Genomic DNA, 21551 nt, shown 5'->3' with positions numbered 1-21551 from the left:
AGATTACCAGTGAGAGATAAATAAAAATCCTGTGGACTTTGGGAAAGTAATGGACATGTTGAGGTGACAATGAGAATTTAAGGAAGGGGGGTTGGCTCATGACAGGGAGTGTAGCAATCATTTTGGAATCAGAAAAACCTGAATTCTAATCCCTGCTCTACTGATGACCCTGGGCAGATCACTTAAAATCTGAATTTTAGGTTTCCAATATGTAAAATATCAGTAATTATAGAGTTGATATGGAGATCTAAGATGATTTTGTATAAAAATTATCTATAGCACCTGTCATACTCAATAAAAGATTATCATCACCACCATCATCATAAAATTAATCGAAAAGTTTTTTAAAACATAAACTATAATAATAATAATTTAATTCCTTTCACTTTCTCTTTTTCGTTTGCAAAAAGTTTTCAGAGAAGTATATGATGCAGGAGAAATGAGAAAGGCTGATTATTAGGGATATCATATAAATTTCCATGATAATATAATCACCAGTGAATCTGATATTTTTATCAAAAAATAGGTACACTGGGATCCATTCCTGGGTTGGCTTATTTGTTTCCAATAAGGACTTTTATCTTTTTTTTTTTTTCTTTTTATTGCATCAGTCCACTGAGCAAAATCCTTGCCACTTTGACCATGGAAGAAAACTTACTGGGAATAAAGACTACAGAGAATGAAACTTGACTCTTTCTACTGAGAGGGAGAGTTATTGGTTGCCTTGAGGGGGAACTAGTGCCACCTTGAAGTTTAGGAGAATCCAAGGTGCTCTCTGGCCCAGCAGGAAGTGGCTGATGAAAGTAAACAGATAGCTCTTCATGCCAGAGAGCCTATTGAGGACGTCCACACTAAAGAATGCTATGTCATCACAAATGTTGCATTTTAAGTATCACCAATCTAAGGTAGAGCTCAAATGTGGAGAAAGGAGTCCCAAGTTTTAGTAAAATCTAATTAAAGACTTGAGGAGTAGTGCTCATTCACTTCTTACCCAGTAGCTATTCACTCACATTTCTGGCTGAAAGAACATTTCCTTTGTCTGGGCAGCCTGACTTCAGCTAAAGCACCAGGATGAGTCATGATTAACCTAAGAGTGGGCATGTGACCCAGTTTTCAACAACAAGATGCAAAAGAAAGACAACTGGGGGCAGAGGTCTTCTGGAAAAGATTATCCTATTTTTTAAATTATCCTGTTGATGAAAGAGAGATAATAATTTATTTTCTACCCATGCCAATGAAGTGGAGCAAAGGACAAAAGAGCTTAGTTCCTTATGATACCACTAAGCCATGGCCCTATGCCTGGGACTAACTCTAGACGTCTTTCCAATACAGAATGAGCTGTTCTTAATAAAACTGCTGCTGTTTCTGGTTTCTGCTACTTATAGCCCAAAGACACAAAATATAACACTCATCAAAACTCTGTTCAACTCTTACTCAGCAATTACATGTTTAACCATAGATATTCTGGACACTTTGCTAGCTCCTTGGGATTCACTGGCAAAAAGGAAAGTCATTACCCTGAGGCAATTTACAGTTGCTTGGGAGAGACAAACAAATAAGCAGCCTCTTAAATAGGAAGGATCTAGAACTCAGACTGAATGAGACAAGAACAGCTTCCTGAAGGAAATGACATTTATGCTGACATCTCAAAGACAAGCAGAAATTAATCAGGTGGAAGGAATGGGGGATAGTGGTGGGTTGTGAACACAATCTAGGCCAGAGAACAGATTAGAATGTGTGAAAAGTTTCAAGAGAGATGAGAAAATACAGCCTGTGTGGCGTATCAAGAGAAATCAAAATAAGACTTGAGAATAGAAGGAAAGAAGGGAGGCACTGAGCAATGATGATGGAGATGTGAACAGGTGCGCCTGACCACTAAGAGCTTGTACACCAGGCCAAACTAGTTAGTCCATTCTGTGTGTGTGTGTGTGTGTGTGTGTGTGTGTGTGTGTGTTTGCTTTGTGTGTGGTTAAAGGGAAATGTGGTCCACCTGTGTGCCAGGATGAGGAGGAAATAAATTTGGTGGTTGCTAGCAGTCCCTCCCACAGAGACGCTATGATAGGTAGAGGGATGGATCAGCTGAATCATTTTCCTCAGGGTACTCAGGGTCTCATGAAAGAGGCAAAACCTTACAGAGGTGGCTGATATACAAGGCAAAGTGAGGAAGGTCTGGGTTATTGCAGAATTAAGAAAGAGTATCCCTGAGAGGCCCTAATATTGGGTGACAGAGTGTGAGTGGCCTATGATATCCGATTGAGTGACCTTGTGAGCTCTTTGCAACAACCACAAGGTGAGGAAGAAACGCACATTTCAATATATGACTAATCCTCCACCTGAAATAGGGACTCAAAGATGTGGGCAAATGTCCACTCTTTAACTGCACTCAGTCTGCCCCCCAACCCTTGCCCCTGTCACCCCTAACCACCGTTGCACCAAAACCCACACATTCCCTACAGACAGAACAGAGCAGAGGGAGCTCCCTTTAGGAAGCACAAATATGGGATGTTTAAGGTGAAGTCATGGTTTGTCTTTCACGTTCCCAACCTTAATTTTCTATTTAGGAGATCCAGAAATTGAAAATTTGGTGAATATGTCAAAACTTAAATGAATAGAAGTAAAATTTATCTTATCTAGGGACAAAAAAGAGCCCAAACTGTGAAAAGGGACCTTCTCTTATTACTCCTCAACTTGTTGCTGTCCTGTTTTTTTTTTTTTTTTAAAGATTTTATTTACTTATTCTACAGAGATAGAGACAGCCAGCGAGAGAGGGAACACAAGCAGGGGGAGTGGGAGAGGAAGAAACAGGCTCATAGCGGAGGAGCCTGATGTGGGGCTCAATCCCATAACGCCGGGATCACGCCCTGAGCTGAAGGCAGACGCTCAACCGCTGTGCCACCCAGGCGCCCCTGTTGCTGTCCTGTTAATTCATTTAGCAAACAGCTTCCAAGCCCTTAGACCAGGGTTAGAACTGAAAGGGTTGCAGAAATGAATCAGGCACTAACCCTGCCCTTAGTGAGTTGACAGTTTGGTAAGAGAACAAGACAAAAATATGACTCCTCTGTGGGGGAACAAATGGAATAGGCCAGATGGAGAGAGGACTGGAAGAGGTAGAGAGCTCAGAATCCAGCAGCTCAAAGGACTAAAAAAGGTGTGTGTCTAGTGGCTTATTCACCTTTGTGGGCTCACAGAGAATTTTGAAAATCTGATGAACTTTGTAGATTTTTTCCTCCCAAGAATAATACACATATGTACATGTGCATAAAATTTTACTATGTCAGATTTTACTTATCACTGATCTGGTCCAATCCCTTCATTTTATAGTTCTTTAATTTGTTCAACAAATACTTCTTGAGTGCTTACTTTCTATAAGGCACTGCTCAAGGTATTGGGGAAGACAGCAGTGGTCAAAGCAGACAGAAGGCGCCATCTCATGAAATTGACACTTCAGTGGGGAAAGACTGACTGCACAAGTACACAAGTGAAATCCACAGTTGGGCAGATAGTGATACTGCTCTGGAGAGAAAATAAGGTTAGGAATGTGAATAGACAAGGTAAGGGGTCAAGGGTGAGGAGGAGCAGAAAGGAATGTGGAGTTGCATTTTAAATGAGGCGATCAGGGAAGGCACCAGTGACAAGGAGACATTTGAGCTAAGGTATGTGTCTACCTGGTGCAAAGGGTTCTGGGTAAAGGGAATGTCAGGTGCCAAAGCCCTGACACTGGGGGTCAGGAAGGAAGCCAGTGTACCTAGAGCAATATATACCAGGGGCAAAGTCATAGGATGGACTTGAGGTAGAGAGGCATTGATATAGTATATTTGGCACCTAGGGCAAATAATTCCTTACCTCCTTGCGTATATGACAAATGACTTTCAACTTATGAAATGAAGTGAATAACAACAACCTTGGGAGGAAGAGTTAAAATGGCGGAGGAGTAAGGGGACCCTAGTCTTGCCTCATCCCTTAAAAACAGCTAGAAAAATGTCAAATCATTTTAACACCCAAGAAAATGATCTGAGGACTGAAAGAACAAAACTTCGCAACTAGAGATTGAAAAAAATGCCACATTGTGGAAGGTAGGAGCTGTGCAGAGTTGATTGAGGGGAGAGAAGAGCTGCAGGTGCTCTGACGGTGAGGGAGCCCTCATCACTGAGAGAGGAGTGAGAGAGAAAGAAAGAGTGAAAGCATGCCAAAGGAATTGTTCAAGAAAAACTTTTCCCCCAAAGCCGTTGACTGGGAAAGGGAGAGGGAAGGGCTGAATACCACAAACTTTATAAACAGTGGAGTACGGACTCTGAAGTTCAGAGGTCGGAGCCATCACCAGGGTTGTGCCATACAGGCTTAGCAGTGCTCTGGTGGCGAAGCAAAACAGAATTCTGGGAGTGGGCAGCATGGTCTGAGGATCTCCCGGGTCGCAGGGCGAGAAGCAGTTACCCTGCTTGGAGTGCATGTGGGGGTGGTGGCACAGGAACAAAAGACCCATGGACACCCTTGAGTTGCCCCTTTCCCTAACGCAGGAGCAAAGACACTGGCTGAAGGCAGTGAACCTTGGTGCTGTCTTTTAGTTACATTTTACCATAAACTCCAAACCACTGTGTGTTTGCACAACCAATTTTTGGGACAAGCAGGCGCCAGCCACAGTGCAACAAGGCCCTCCACCAGATGATTAGTGCCGGTCTGTGCCTGGGGGTCTCTAAAATTTGGAATTTTGAAACTCAGCTGCACACCTGAGATAAAACACAGGAGTGCTGTGCCCTCTAGCAGGCGGACAGGTCAAACACAAGCAGGGTGAAGGTGGGGATTGCTGGAAGCCTGGGACACAGGAGAGATGATTGTATGCTCTTCTGTGAGGGCTTCCTGAAGAATAGTAACTCTGAACTTCCCGCTCTGGAGATGAGGAATGCAAGGTGATGCCATTTCCCACCATACGTATATCAGACAAACTGGATTTTAAACCAAAGACTGTACCAAGCAATGAAGAAGGGCATTATATCATAATTAAGGGATCTATCCATCAAGAAGATGTAACAATTATAAATATTTATGTCTCCAACTTGGGGGCACTCAAATATATAAATCAATTAAGAGCAAATATAAAGAAACTCATCGATAATAATATAATAGTAGGGAACTTTGACACCCCACTTATAGCAATGGACAGATCATCTAAGGAGAAAATCAACAAGGAAACTAATGAATCATTGAACACTACATCAAAACCTAATGATGTACTATATGTCTGCTAATTGAACTTAAATAAATAAATAAATAAATAAATAAATAAATAAATAAATAAAACAAAAATTTGAAAAGAAAAATAAATTTCGAGTTTAAAGATATTATTCAGGGGCGCCTGGGTGGCACAGCGGTTAAGCGTCTGCCTTCGGCTCAGGGCATGATCCCAGCGTTACGGGATCGAGCCCCACATCAGGGTCCTCCGCTGGGAGCCTGCTTCTTCCTCTCCCACTCCCCCTGCTTGTGTTCCCTCTCTCGCTGGCTGTCTCTATCTCTGTTGAATAAATAAATAAATAAAATCTTTAAAAAAAAAGATATTATTCAAATTCAGGAATATATTTCAAGTATGAACTATAATTTCCACTTAGTATACAAAAATATTTCAATTCATAACATATACCTTGCTTTATTCTTTTTGAGGAAGAATCTTGGAAGAAAAAAAAGCCTAGATAACCAAAGGGGAGCCAGGGGATGGAAATCTGAACTAACTAAGGCATCAGAGTTTTATGGTTGGCTAAAAAACATCCCTGGGAGATATGTAGTAACTCACAGACCTGCCCAGCTCTCCTCCATTCCATTCTACTCACATGTGTGAAACGCTGCCATATGCAGCGCACTATTCTAGCCCCTAAAATGAGAACCCAGAGATGAATGAGGCTCGAATCATGCCCTTGAGCTCAGTCTACTGGACTCATGCTCTGGAATCTAAATCTTCTGTATTTCCTACTTTCCTCCAGCTGCTCTTGTACCCATATCACAAAAGGGCTTTGACAAACTCATCTTTCACTGATATGTAAACCATTCACTGCTCAGCTGGATCCTTTGAGGGATCTTCTTCCTATAGAAACTGTTGACAGAAGTTACACTGTTTGAAAGTGATTGATTGTTGGAATATCTGAACTTATAATAGAAAACAAGCTAGCCCAAGGACTTCTGATTAGAACATGTGAAGCAAAAGGAAAAAATAGTCCATCTCACCCATTTTCAACTGACTCCTGATCCATGAGGGAAAGTCTCACCCTCTTCTGCTAATGGCTTTTCCCTGAGGCTCTCATTTCTGCTCTTATTCTAGGCCTGGCTGCCCAGCCATCTACCCTCTGTGGGGCAGAGACGCAAGTTAGGTAGCTGAGCTAGCTTCTCCTTGGCCCTCATGGGAGTCAAGGACTAGAACTTGGATCAAATCCTAGGCTCTACTTGGTCTTTATTATAAAATTATCTTCTGATGCATTGCAGATACTGTAATTTGGTATGGACCATTGAAGCAACGATTCTTTTTCATTTAATTGCTAATGTCGGGATTGTAAAAACATCATCTCTTCAGTCATTAAATAAGTATTAATTGATTTCATCTGTTACAGAGTCAATTATATTTTCTGAGTGGCTTATATGTCCAGGTGTGGTAGCCCGCACTGCTCGTGGGTCCAACGCTTTGTTTTGGGGTCCAGTCCCATAGCATTTTATATGTTAGTCAATAATGGCTCTTATCACGTTCAAGGGAAAGGACCATTCTTCAAATCCAAGCACTTAGTTCAGGGAGTAGCAGATAGGATAGGTATCCAGTCTGCTTGTGGAAATTCAATTTCAGAAAAGAACTAAGGATTCCTGGTATTTGTACCTCCTGAATCTATGTAGACACCATCTATCTATTTCTTCTGGGGGGGAGGGAAACCACCTGCTATATAAGCAGATTTCACCTTTCCATGCTCTCAACTTGCTTTCACCCGGCAACCTTATCTCAAAGCCTCTAATTTCTTCTGTCCCTGCGATAAAATTTTCCATGAAACCACCTGAATTTAGTCTAACCATTTCTTCTGCCTAAGGTACTTAAATGTTCCAAGAGAATTCAATAGCTCATTTTATGCTGCTGGAAACGTATTGACTATTGTCAAGGACTTAAAGCTTGCCAAAGCTTATGCCACATTGCTCAGGTACTCTGTGTATTTAGTAGCTGCATAGGAACAGAATGTTTAATTTAATATTCAGGAGGGCTTTCTAGATGACTGGCCACAAGAACAAATCTACACAGACTGACAGTTACATGGCTTGTCAGCTGAGCCCAGGAAATGTCAGTGAGAATGATTGTCAAGTGGTAACTGTATTTGTCAGGTAAGTCACCAACCAGAGGCTGACTAGTGGCCAAAAATGCCCCAATGCTGTCAGATCAATACCATGGTGAACACTAAACCCTCATCTCTGCCTCCTTCACTGCTACTGAAAATGCTGATAACCGCCGAGACCAGTGAAGGGTGCTAACAGAAGGGCGATGGTGTTTCTGAAATTGGTGTTGTCTCTGATTAAAGAACAGAGTTCAATTATATTTGTCAATCCAAGAGGCTTCCCTGGGAAGAAAACAGCCTGGATGAGTGGGATGGTTACAAAGACAAGGAATGAATTTAGGTATTCCAGAGTGAGATCGATCCCATGATCTATCCTAAGGAGAATATAAGCCTCTAAAGCGATGTTCTGAAACAAACTGACTTCTTACTAATCAATTCTAGATGATCTAATCAGATTAGGGAGATGAGGATTCCTTTGAGATATCCAGACTTGGGCATGGTCCAAGATCCCTTATTCTTTTTCTCCCTTATCTGAAGGGTGAATCAGATTGAATATTTAAGGTGCGGAATTTTTGCATAAATTTGCAACTAGCTCCAAGAATTCAGGACATTACACATCATTCTTTGCTTTTGCCTCTGGCTAGTGGCAATGCCTTTCCTCACTGCACTTAGCTAGTAGGTAATTGTTTTGTCAAGAACAGAGTACTTAAGAGTTTTAACAACGAGCAAGGATAACTGGGCTCTACTCAAGCAAAAGAAATCTGGTAGTAAGATTTCTTCTCACCAGAGTCTTTTATAAAGTGGAGTAGAGAATACATGGTGACAAACATAGTATTTCCAAAGAAATACACCACAAAAAGTTCTCTCAGCACTACAGGAGTTGGCAGGAAAAATTATAGATGAGTCTTTACGGGGACAAGTGCAAGACAGCACATTTAGGGAAATCATCTAAGTTATTCTCTTAGGGTTACAGTCCTACAACTGAGTCATCATAAGAATCACCTAGAAAGCTTGATAAAGATACAGCTCTCCAGGACCCATCACAGAGATTCTCTGACTGACTATGTCTGAGGTGGGGCCCAGAACTTTATTCCTAATAAGCTACTTGGGAATTTTCATGATGGGTCAAGTTTGAAAACCATGTTCCAAAAGAAGCCTATGAACTGCTGTGGACTATTTCCTGGAGACAATGAGCTAACACATGATGGGAGAGCAAAGAGATCAACTAACCACTACCTACAAATATGTCCAAATCTGGACTACTTTGTGCAGGTCTTTGCATCTCGTGAGAGATCTGGTAGACTTGAAAGTCATACAACAAGGACCAATTTTAAAAAGCAAGCCTTCAGGATAGTCAGATGATGGGATGACAAGGTTACAAAATGATGTCTAAAAAGAAAGTCGAGTCTTTGAATTGCAAGTAATTGATTCTATAAACAAAGGCTGGAGGTAGATCATTGTATACCTTATTTTAAATTATTAAGAATCAACAGACTCCGTAAAAAAGAATAATATTAAACAATTAGTAAATCATGGATAATTACATTTAATTAAAATTGAATTACACTCATTCAATTCCTAAAAGTTTATATGTGTTCGTTAGTTCATTCATTCTTCATCTATGCATTCTTTTATCTACTCCTTTACTGATTCATACATTAAATAGCTATACTCTGTGCAAGACCAAGACTTAAGAATCCTTAAAGCTTTAGAGATGAAGGAAAAGAAGTTATTGCCATATTTAATTCTCTTTGATTTTTGCAGTTATGAATAAAGTAACAAATAATATTCCCATGCCAATAGTCAAGGTAACCAAGATGCAGTGATTAATTTGCTCAAATCACAAATCAGGAAAGTCTGGATTAGAGCTCAGACCTGTCTGACTCCTAAGCTTTTACTCTTAACTGACATATGCCACTGCCAAAAAGGGCGTTGGAGATGGACTTTATCTATCCAAGCTCTGTGTGGCTCCTGATAATGCCATCAGACATGAGGCACTGGCTGAGAGCCAATGACTTCAGCTAGCATGACTACTGTGCCAACAAAAGCCAGCTCTGCCCTTACACAGGCCCCAGGTGCAGGCCCAGACTCCTGCTAGCCTGAGCCATCCACTCTTCTTTGGGAAACCTGTGAAATTTCCCTCCATGCTATGGTGAGGTACGGGCATATAACAAAGATTTGGCCTTTCCCAACTGCAAATCTTGGCATCCAGACTAAATCAGTTTCCAGAATCCATTTAGGGGGGATCCAAACCTATGAAATTGCTCCCAGATCAAACCGGTTTTCAATTAGTCATGGATGGTGACTAGATTCTTAAGACTATCAAGTTCACCAAATTCTCAAGGCTAGCTTTGTGTTGGGTAAGGCGAGAACTGGCTCAGCTTTCAGGAAAGAGCATCCAGCCAGCTGTGCAGTCACCTCTTCTTGTGCTTTGTCCCTAAGCAGCCTGGGGAGAGAGTGGCCTTAGGGCTTTGCAGAGCTTTCTCAGAGTGTCTTCTCCCTAAATATTTCTGTATGCACTTTCACCCAATTGGCATTCACCTAATGGGGAGGAATCTTTCCTATCTTTATAATCTATGTTTCCCTGGTCACATAAACCTGGAACAATAGTCTGAAACAGGATCATAGAAGGCCCACCACTCTGAAGTCCCTCCTGAGTCATTGAAAAGTTCCACAGAAGCCCCCAGCAAGTCATGCTGCATCCAGGGCTCCTGCCTACAGCATGCTCCCTCCTCCTGCAACCTGGATTAGCTGTATGTACCACAGGTTACCACTCTGGGATGACCTCTGCTACCGTCTGACGCTTCTGTGGGCCTTGCCTAACCCTGAGCTTGGTTGCCAGGGACTCCAGACTTCTATGACTGCATGGCCACTCTGTATTACCTGGCCATATTCCATCCTCTTCAGCCACTTTCTGTCTCCTTTAGCCATTTGGAGACATGCTCAGACTGTCCATGTCACCTATGGTGTCTCGGCATGATACCATCAGCCACCAGCAACATGAATCTTTTGCCTGTGCTCCCACAATCACATCACTGCCAGGTGACAGAGGCCACAGGTGGATTCCCTCTGCCCTCCTTTCATTACACTCCCTGACACACAGATCACAGAATGGGCCTCTCTTTCTCTGCCCTTCTCTCTCCATCATAGCTTTCTCTTCCTCAAGTCCTTGCAAACGTTCCTAAAGTTAGGGTGAAACCAGAGAACAGATAGAAAAATACACACCCAGTTGTACTCAAACTTTTCCCTTGTTCTTTATTACCCAATGCTTGTTTTTTAAACAAGTTTGTTTGCCTCAATTTTCCCTCCCCTTGGATTGAGCATATTCCTGGGAGAGCCTTTGCAGCTGCACACAAATTCGCCTCTAGGGTCCCCTACTATTGAGAGAGTCTTTGCAGCATGTACCCAGTTGTAACTCCACAGCACACCTCCGCACCCCGCCATGAAAATGGACAGCCAAACTGAGTAAGTTCAACGTTGGAATCACTATACTTCCCACTTTTTGTTTTTATTCACAGTCCTATTGTTTCGGTCAAGCTTCTTTGTACTGAATAGAAAACAGATGTTCAAACACAAAGGAGAAAAATAAATCAACAAAATATCCCAGTGATTATATTTTTTATTCAACCATGCCACAGCTGCTTGCTGAGCCCCAACCATTGCCCTGTTCTAGGTGCAGAGTGGGTAGATGAGATGAATCAGGCTTGGTCCCCACCCTCACAGAATGTGCTCCCTAGTTAAAGTGGGGTTGAGCGAGAGTTGGAAGACGTCAGAACACTACGGGACCATAATACATGGTAAAAAGAGCTGTCTGTCACACAGAAGAGGCACATGTGGAGTGTAAGCTGTGTGTCGACAAAACAGATCTCCCTTCTGGCTTGGCAGACCAGGTGGCATTCTAATTGGGTCTTGAGAAATGGTGGGATTTGGGTGTGTGGCGATGAGAGTAATAATTATTGACGCCTCCAAAGAGAAAGCAGCATGAGCAAAGGTATTGAGTTAAGAAAGTAAGTTCCTGTACTCCTGGAATGAGTGAGTTACTGAGTGCTGGCAAGAATGAGTGAGCTACTGACTGCATAAGGAAGTGAGTTTAGAACAAAGCCAAGACAGAATTCATATGACCCTACACTGCTGTACAAAGCAGAGGCAAAGTTCAAGCAGCGATACGGGTTTCTGCTTCTGGAGACTGAAGTCAGAAACCAGAGCTATATCTGCTGACATGAAATAAACTCAAAGGGCTCCGGTTATGTGATTTTACTCTTCAGCTATGGGAGTTGACCTTTTCTGTGATCGATGACCAAATTCAAGGGAACTTCTATGAGAACTAAAAACTCTTTCTGGAAGCAATTACATTTGTGATGGCAATCCATTGAATATTGCCTTGCCTTGCTTGCCTTTTTTTTCAGCGCTACAAACATTTCATCTAGGAGAAACAACGTGGGAGAGTGACAGAGCAGGAAACTCATTGGTAGAAGTTCTGCGTCTGAATGCAGCTCTAGCTCCAGTCTGCTCTTGGACAAGTTATTGAGACTTTGGAGGGTCTGGTATCATCAAGAGAAGGAGGATAGCAATCCTTGCCCTGTCTTCCTCCTGTGATTGTTATGAGGCTTAAACAAGAGAATGAGTATGAAAGTATTTTGTAGACTGTCGTACCCTGTTACAAAGCAGGGAATAATAGTGTCTATACTGTTAGGAAATGCCCGGAACTTTTTAAAGATGTTTCGTTGCTTCAACATTACTGGAGTAGACCACACCATTTTATTAGCCAGAGTGAAAAACTCCACTGCGATAACGGAGAAAGATTGATTTTAGAACACCAGAATTATAGATTATATTTGCCTCTTTTGTAAAGAATAATTTATTACAGCATAAACTAAATACAAGGTTCTGAATAAATAATCACTTTCCCAGTCATCACATCTGCAAGCGTGTACATGCACACTTGTATGAGCTCATAAGGACACAGACGGCACAGACATACTTCCATTCTCAGATCATTACTTGATTAGTGAGAAGAGCCCAGAGCCAGGGTTCCTCTCTGTGGGTCAGAGCTGTGTACCTTGGAGTGAACATTTGGTGAACCTCTTAAATGAATTAGATCAGATGAGTGCCTTTTCTCCTCCAAGTGCTGGTCAGATAAGCGTATTGGGTGCAAGTAGCTCTGCCCCCAGGTTTGGGGTACTCTCCCACAGTCTTTTACTGAAATTTTCAAACTTTTCTTTCTATGAAAATGCATACATCAGAAGTATTCCCCAGCTGTCAGTTTGGCAGTCAAGACCCATCAGTGGGCACCTATTTTCGAGAATCTTATCTCCACCAAAAGCCACCGTCCAAGGCACAGAGCAGTCAAGCCCATTTGTCCACACTGCAAGCCACACAGGCCTGGGATCCTGTCCTCCACAGCTCATCTCCCCACAATAGGCAGTCTGATATTCTATGTGGGCAGTGACAATGAATGGTTCACATCATAGCATAAAACTGAGATATGTGCATATCAAGCCTGAAAGGGATCTTGATGGTAATTGAATTCCATCTGATACTTGACTTCTATCTCTACTTGGTCTTTGAATATCCACTTGCACCTCCAGTGTCACAGAGCACACACTTCATGAGGTCACCAGATTCCACTTCTATTTGTGCTGTTGGGACAGTGGTCTTTGTGTCAGCCTGAAGCCATTCCCACCAAGCCCTTTACCCACGGATCATGCCACCTGGCACAGGTGGGAGTCTTGTCTCCCATGGAAACCCTTCAAGTATTTGAAAACAACTCTTACATCCCTTGACAATACCCTGCCAACCCTGCTTTTCCAAGTTAATAATTTTCTCACTACCTCTAAGTTATAGTTAATTTCAAGTACAGTCTTCAGAATAAGTCCCTTTTGACAAAGATTTTAGATTCAATCCTCAGTGATTGAATCACTTATGACCAAGTCAAGAGCAACTCAGAGTCTCAGACAGATACTTAACGGGCTTTGGTTTGGTTTTGTTTTGAACATACCTCTAGCCCAAGCCTGGCAGGATGACTGGCATTCATTTGAACATTAGGCCCTGGTGTTAGCAAAGTGTTGCCTCCTTCCACCTGGCAAATAAGAAACTCATTCTTTGTTTGACTGTGAGATCACCCCAAACACCCTGCCCTGCTGGAGCTTTGTAATTAGGAGGTATTTGGAAACAACAGAAGGTTTGCTCAGAAGATCTGTGTCTAAGGCCTGGGTCTGCTTGCCTTACTCTGAATCTCAGTTTTCTCACCTGTAAAAGTAGATGATAAGTCCTTCCTTGCCTGAGTCCAGAGAGAATCATGCAATTCAAATAGCTAATGGAGGTGACAGCCTCTGGTAAGGAACTCTTCTAGGTGTGAATGCACGTGCTGCTCTTGCCCGTCACCAGGTTGTAGACCCTCTCTGGCTTGCCCTTTCCACAACCCTCCACTCCTGAAAAATGAGTAAACTATGAGTCTTAGAAAAAGACATTTGGAACTACCATATCACTGCCGAGGCTAACTTTGTAAAAGGAAATATTTCTTTCTGTACCAAGGAAGACAATGATTCTTCTGCAGCTTATTTAAATGATTCCTCACACCTTATTTTAAAACCAGAGGCAACAAGGTACTTTCATGGCTGAGAAAAATCATGTTCCCAGTATTATCTATAGCCATAGAGCCTCCAACCATCCTCAGGAATTCAGCCAGGGAAGGGAATGCTTGCATATGCTATCAAGAAGTAGAAAAGCCAGCCTGGGACCCACCCTCTGCCCAGAACATTCACTAAGGATTTGATGTTTGTAATGAAAGTTTTGCTTTCACTTTAAAATACTATTTATGGATATTGTCCTAGAACTCAGAGTTGTCTGCTGAGCTAACAGAAACCTCGGTGTTTTCTATTCTAAATGAATCCAATATAACAAAATTGTAATAGTGATAAAAATAAGGGCAATTTTTATTTTTGGAAAATTGAAGCCTCGGATTTAAGAAATGTATAGATTGTGTAAAGACTTATGTCAATGATAACATATAATGTAGCACAAGACCAATTTTCTCAAAAATAATAGAGCAGAGTAGTGGAGATATCTGAAGTTGGATATGTGAGATGTGGAGTTCCTAAAACATGAGATCTTCACAGGGGCAGGGCACGCAGAGCTTAGAGGACAGTGCCGGGGCTCTTTGATATGTATTACTTTCCTTTCTTTCCTAGGAACACACGCTGGACCAACTATATCATTTGTGGGGCTGAATCCAAAATGAAAATGTGGGAATTTCAAAGTTAGGGATTTCAAGATGGCAACAGCAAAGCATTAAAATAAGGGTGGGGCCCTTCTAAGCATGGGGCCTTAGGTGACTGCACAGGTCATACGCCCATGAAACCAGCCCTAAACACAGGTGGCTGTACTTCCCAGCTTCTTTGCCAGCTCCCTGATGAATGAGATGTAAGTAGTGGAAGAAATGCATCCGCTTTTGGGGTGAGGCCGTGGAAAGCCATTACGTGATGTCCAGATTCTTCCTTCCCATCACAGTGAACATGGAGTCCTTATTTTCAGTCAGTGGGGCCAACACATTGAAGCAGTCAGTACTGTGAAGAAAGCTAGTCTACAGAGTCACCTGGACCATGAAAGAAGCTCTTGTGTGTTAAGCCACTGAGACAAGGGAGTTGTTTGTAATTGCAGCATCAGCTTAGCCCATCCTTACTAATACGTAGGGGAAGGCCAGAGGCAGCAGGCATTGTCTCAACTCTGAAAGTACTACAAAGGAAAGGAAACCGGACAGTGAAGATTGGTGTGATGGCTCCCATGCATTTGTTTTTCATCAATGAAATACGAACTCAAAAGTGATCTTTCACATGTTACAATTCTATGACTACACATAGTACTATTTTCTCTCAACGCATTTAAAAAATACGTCATCTAAGAGGAAAGATTATATATTCTCCTTGTCCATGAGCCTCCCAATCTCTTGGCCAATTGCCATCCTTGGCCCATTCTTGATTCACTAAACACCCTAACTATTTTCAGAAGCCAAGAGGAAAGCACTCTTCTGGGGCAGTGTTGTGCTCTGTAGAAAGTATTTCATCAAGTAGATTTTAATTTGCCACCATGATCGGATAGGTTTTTGATTCCAAAAACTCCACCTGATTTTAGAAGAGTCTCATTGCTTGAAAATCGCTGAAACTGGTCTCTTTTGTCATTGTTTCCATGTTTTGTTAACTTGGATATCACACTGGCTTCAGAGTTGTTCTTCATTGCTCTCAAACACCGGATTGCTGTAAGACACTCCCCCTCCACACCCTGGCATGTCAGAGTAGGATGTTTGGTTTAGCGGTGGCCAACTAGGGTCATTTGCCAAGGCTCTCTGCCATATCCGATACTGACTTTTTGACTGATAGCCAAAACACCTTTTGAAGGTCATCCACAGGGCTCGATTTTCAATGATGGCCTCCTGCAAAATAAAAGAGTTACTCTTTACAATCAGAGGTCAAATATTTCCAGGCTATGGCCCTCCATAGACCCTAAGAAGGAACGACCACATTGGCTGCTTAGATCCAGCTTGACAAAAAACTTGAGGCCTGCACAAACAATTCCAATGTGGTTTCATGGGTTAGGTCTCAGCCTCTCAAATTTTTCCACTTAAGGAACTCTTCTGGGAGAAGAAAGAGGTACATAGTATCGAGAATCTGGAAACAGCTTGAAGAAGTCTGCCTCGAGGATGAAATTTCTTCTGAATCTTGTATATAAGTTCAATTTAAAATCATCCAAATTCTGCAGACCTCTCCATACCACACCTATATTTGATTTAATATCAAATGATATTTAAAATTACTTACGACCAAATGGAATTACCCTACAGATAGATGTGCCGTGGGTATGATGTGGCTTTGGTATGCCCTGGCATATAAGTGCATAGTTATGAACATAGGTCAGTAAAGTTGAAATATGCACCATATTGGACTTGGACAGATCTGGATTCAAGTTCCAGCTCTGACATCTGCCCATCTACTATGGGCAATTTAATTACCTTCTCTGAGCCTCAGTGAGCAGAAATAATAATTCCTTCCTGTTATGTTTGTCATAAAGACTATGTAACTCTCCTTACAATGCAGGACATGGCATGGTATAGGTGCCTCCCTTTACCACCCTTCTAAACTATTTAACAAATGGCTGTGCACTATGTTGACTGTGGCCTCTGACCTTCACCTACAAATATTTCATTGCAATACATTTTTTAAGATTTTTACAAAAGATATGTCTCTTTGGAAACATTTTAGACTGCCATTTTATTTTGTGAGTTAGACTGAGCCTCAAATAGAGCCCAAATTATAACTTACAACACAGAATGCATGAGAGGTTATTTTGCTAATTTTTCATTTTTATCATATTTAGCCATAAAAGCTAACATCTTAGAAGTTATCGTGAAAGAATCAAAAAGAAAAATATGAAAATCCTGCTGTCCTACAGAATTAAAACTCATTTTGGTGTTTGTCAATGGTATCTTTACTAAATCAGAAGAGTCAATTCTATGGGATTCTATAAGGAGCTTTGCCACAGTAGTAGTTTTCCTAAAATCCACCCATCTTTGGCATTTGACTCCCATTGCCCATGGAAATAATGGGTACATCTAGTCTGAATCGTTCCCTGAAAATGGATCACCTGCTAACAGGCTGTTAAAGACCCACACAGCCATCTTGAGAGTATCTTGCGAACATCAGGGCTCATCTAGCCAGATTTGTGATTCTACTTCCCCATACCAACGTTTTTTTTGTCCTTCCTAATTAACAAGAGAGCAGTAGTTCTCCTTAGAGCTGGAATAAGGCAGGATCATAGGTATCCAATTAATGGTCTTAAAATTTAACTTACCTCTGGGAAATCTTAGCAGGTTTTAAACAAAACAAATGAAACAAAGCAAAACACAGACACACACACAGACTTTAGTGCTGTACACCACACACTGAGTGTTTTCGCAATTCTAGAATTATGTATAATTATGACGACCTGTATCACTTTGCTGCTCTGGAAAGGGAAACTAGAGCACTGAGAAGTGATCTGTCCTGTCACATTGTAAATTAAATGTAAACTAGAAACAAAAAGAACCCCTTTATGAAATACTATTTCTTAAAAAACAAAAAAACCAAACTTCACCACACAAGCTCTTCAGATTGGCTACTAAAATAATTCACATATATATATATATATATATATATATATATATACACACACATTACACACATAAGTAATAAAAAAAAAAAGAAGGGAGGAGAATTAAAGCTATCCATGTTAGCTCCTCCTTTGCTTTTCACTTGGAAGTTGTGTTATGAGAAAGCAAAGAACAAGATTCCATTCAAAACTGTTTGCTGGGCCGCTCTAAGATTAGGAGTAGGGTTAGACCTCTCAGTGGCCCAGGCAATATTCAGGACTATACAAAAGGAGGCCAGCCATCCTTCATGCCTGTCCCCCAAAACCTCTCTGGACCATCTCTGTCACAGGCTGGCCAGGGAGTATGGAGTTAGCGTGTCCATCCCAGGAATCTTTAGCATCTGCCGTCAGACACACCTACAACTACCTGAGGAAAACATCTTGCTGAATCCATGACAATCTGGGGAGCCTTTACGTACTCTGCTAGGCTCACCTCATAAGGCAAGAAATCCTAGTGTCCATAATTCTCCATTACAGCTGCCTTCACCACAGACTCAAAGGGCTTTGGTTTGTTCCTGAGTGCCTCCTGACAGCAGGAGAAGGGTAACTTCAAACAACTGGGGACAGCAGTGGAAGAGCCTGGGGGTGAGAGCCGGGACCTCACTGTGTTATTTCTCAGTGAGAAAGCTGCTGGGAACCCCCACTAAACATCCACGCCTGTCTCCATTTCTTACTCAGCACAAGAAACAGAGGAGAAACTTAATCTTTCATGAGTATCAAATTACCCTCTCCATCTGCGGCAGGCAAGCAGCATCACTTCTTACATTTAATAATTGGACAAAACTTTCTCCAGCTTCTATTAGAATAAATCAGGGTTTTAGATACTGTAGGTACTGAGATGAGTTCTTGCCAGCACAGTTTATATCCATACACAACCTATACACAAAAAACTGTGGCATGTGTTCTCTTGCTCACTTTACACTGTGGGCAATGGACAAGGTCATCAGAATCCACATCACATTGTGGCCTAGGACATGGCATATGGTCAACAAATATTTGTGGAAAGAGCAAATGAACAAATGAAAGCCTGAATGATTGATAGATTCAAAGTAAGAAATACTAAGTACCCTAAGAGATAATATAATAATAATAGTTTATATTTATCAAATATTTACTATGTGCTTTTCTGTGTTCACGTTTCATGCTCACAGTAGCCCTATGAGGTAAGGTACTCTTATTATCACTATTTTTCAGATGAAGAAACAGAGACACAGAGAAGTGGAAGAGCAGGTGTTGTCCAGAGTCAGGCAACAAGAAAGGGTGGAGCCAGGATTCAAACCCAGGTAGACTACTTCTGGCTTATGCTCTTTTTTTTTTTTTTAAGATTTTATTTATTTATTTATTTATTTATTTATTTATTTATTTATTTATTTATTTGACAGAGATAGAGACAACCAGCGAGAGAGGGAACACAAGCAGAGGGAGTGGGAGAGGAAGAAGCAGGCTCATAGCGGAGGAGACTGATGTGGGGCTCGATCCCACAACGCCAGGATCACGCCCTGAGCCGAAGGCAGATGCTTAACCGCTGTGCCACCCAGGTGCCCCTGGCTTATGCTCTTAACTGCAAATAAAGCGGCAGTTGAACAGCTTCTTACTAGGGGATTATGGCAGACTTCATTGTTCAGTTACCTGTCACCTGTCACCAGGCCTACTGAATCAGAAATGCTAGGGGAAAGGCTGGAGAAGTCCTCCTCCTTTGTTGCTAAGCACATTCCCCCCAACTTTTTCCTGCTTACCTAAAAGGAAAAAACTCACAAACAATCTAAGCCAATCTGTCTCATTTTTTGGCATAGACCCACTTTCCCAGAATCCTTTTCTACTCAGGATGACAATAAGACACAGTTTTAAGCAATGAGGCGTAAGAGTCTGCTGGGTGGCTATAGGAAATTATTTTGTTTCCTCATAGAAGGCTCATACTTGAGGGGAAAAAGCTTGCTGGTGCCTCTCCTTCCATGTTCTTCCTGCATTAAAGCAGAGATACTGCCCAGCTCCATGGAAGCGATCTGGACACATAAGCAATACACACAAACATGAAAGGCCAATATATAAAGATGGGGAGACAGAAAAGTAAAAGATTGATGATCCCCAGTGATACCACTGAGTTACTAAACCAGTCCAGAAACCACTTATCTCCTATCTTCTTAAGTGAATCAATAAATATCTTTATTGTTTAAGCCACTGTTACTTGCCTAACCTATCAGGCTTTGGGAAAGAGTCATAAAGAGGCTAGTACTACAGCTGTGCCATAGAGGATGGAATAGCATTTCATTATGCAGACATGGGGGCAGATGTACTAGACAGAGGAAATAATATGATCACTGCTGGGGACAAGATATATACATAAGATTACCCCTTAAAGGGCAAGGTTCACCCTTCTGCAACTAGGTATGAGGATACACATGTGATGCTCTTTTATTAATCTGGTGGCTTTGGAGACCCATACGGGCTAGGATGATACTTCTCAGCATGGTTTCTCAACCAGCAGTATCAGAATCACCTGGCAACCTGTTAGAAACAAAAACTTGTGCCTATTCCAGACATTGAATCAGAAAAGCTAGGGAAAGGCCTGGACGACCTGTGTTTTAACAAGTCCTTCAGGTGACTCTGATGCCCATTTAAGTTTGAGAGGCCCTGGTTTTGCATACAGGGAGAGGCTCCAGTATCTTAATTCTATGCCCTGTTCTGCCACCAGCTTCTGTGTAGTTTTTACCCTGCCTAGAATGGAAGGTTCTACAGGGAAGTCAGGTTCCAGGTACTCTCTATCCACCATGAATTCCCCCCCACTCCACCCCGGAACAAGGCTAGATTTACAACCGGGAGTTAAGAATGAGGACAGACTGAATCCTGATGTTCACCTGCCCTTTGACACGGATGCCATTTCTAAGGATGCCCCCTGTTCTTCAGTAGGCTTTGAAGAATGGAGAGTTTGTCTAACAGCATGGAAGGAGGAGAGAGTGAACAACATAGCCAAAGAAAGAGGGAGCACAAACTCATTTTATTGAGAAGTAGAGCAAATGGGAGGTGAAGAATAAAACCCAGGAAAAGCTCACTATGAATCTTATTTCCCATCTGTGAAGTAAAAGTAATAGAAGTTGTTAAATGAAAAAAGCCAGACACAAAAGGCCATATATTATATGATTCCTTTTATGTGAAATATCCGGAATAGGCAAATCCGTAGAGACAGAAAGTAAATTAGTGGCTGCCAAGGGGTGAAGGAGGGGAAAGGGAGGATGAGGAGCAACTGCCAACGGGTACAGGATTTCTTCTGGAGTGATGAGAATGTTCTGGAATTAGTGGTGATGGTTGTACAACTCGATGAATATACTAAAACCCACTGAACTGCATACTTTAAGAAGGTGAATTTTACAGCATATGAATCATATTTAATTTCAAAAAATGAATTGAGTTGGTTCTCTACTTGTGGATTTTAGAAATGAACAGGACCTTAGACGTCATAATTCCATTCTCTCCAGGTCCACTCTATAGACGGGAAAACACACCTTGTTTGGAACTTGCCAGGGGAAAGTGCCATTACTCGTGTGGCCGAGGAAGGGAGCCCCTTGTACTGCTCAGTCTTTCCAACTAGAGTTTTTCCTTTTTTCAGACCCAGAGAATGCCCTGTCTCTCTCTGCCCCAAATGAGCAGCAGCCCCAGGACACTTACCTCCACAACAAGGGACACGATGAAATTGGAGCCGAGCATAATGATGATGTAAACCCTCCACATAACAGGAGTGCAGATCAGCTGGTGGGAGATGGAGAATCACCGTTAGTCTGAAGACAAACACCAGAAACATGTTCACATATCCACAGTGTGCATTTTCATAGGTTATAGATCATGCATGCAATAGACATGCATTATGTGTATGTTACATGTATACATATTAGATACCCATAAATATATATAATACATATAATAAGACATATATTTTATGCATGTATCAAGCACTGTGGAAGGATTATACCCAATGATTCCAGTGATTCGTAAACTATGATTGTGGCTTTTTTTTCTCTTATCTTTTTTCTTCTTCTTTTTATTTTTTTGGTTCCCCTATAATTTCTAAATTTCCTAAAATAAATTTGA

The 21551-nt window shown here is 41.7% G+C and overlaps 1 protein-coding gene across 1 annotated transcript in view; it reads right to left on the bottom strand.

Annotated features, from left to right (window-relative positions):
- Positions 1-15268: 15268 nt before the first annotated feature.
- ATP13A4 (ATPase 13A4) overlaps positions 15269-21551 on the bottom strand; it is a 138848-nt gene continuing 132565 nt past the window's right edge. Inside the window, exons 34-35 of the mRNA XM_008705149.2 lie at positions 21132-21212; positions 15269-15717 (exon numbers count right to left, since the gene is read on the bottom strand). Coding sequence (XP_008703371.2) covers positions 15505-15717; positions 21132-21212 — 294 coding nt within the window. The 3' untranslated portion in view covers positions 15269-15504. The remainder of the gene's footprint in view (positions 15718-21131; positions 21213-21551) is intronic.

This window comes from Ursus maritimus, unplaced genomic scaffold (assembly GCF_017311325.1).
Source record: "Ursus maritimus isolate PB19 unplaced genomic scaffold, ASM1731132v1 scaffold_4, whole genome shotgun sequence".
Taxonomy (NCBI): domain Eukaryota; kingdom Metazoa; phylum Chordata; class Mammalia; order Carnivora; family Ursidae; genus Ursus; species Ursus maritimus.
This window is presented reverse-complemented; position numbering and strand designations above follow the sequence as displayed.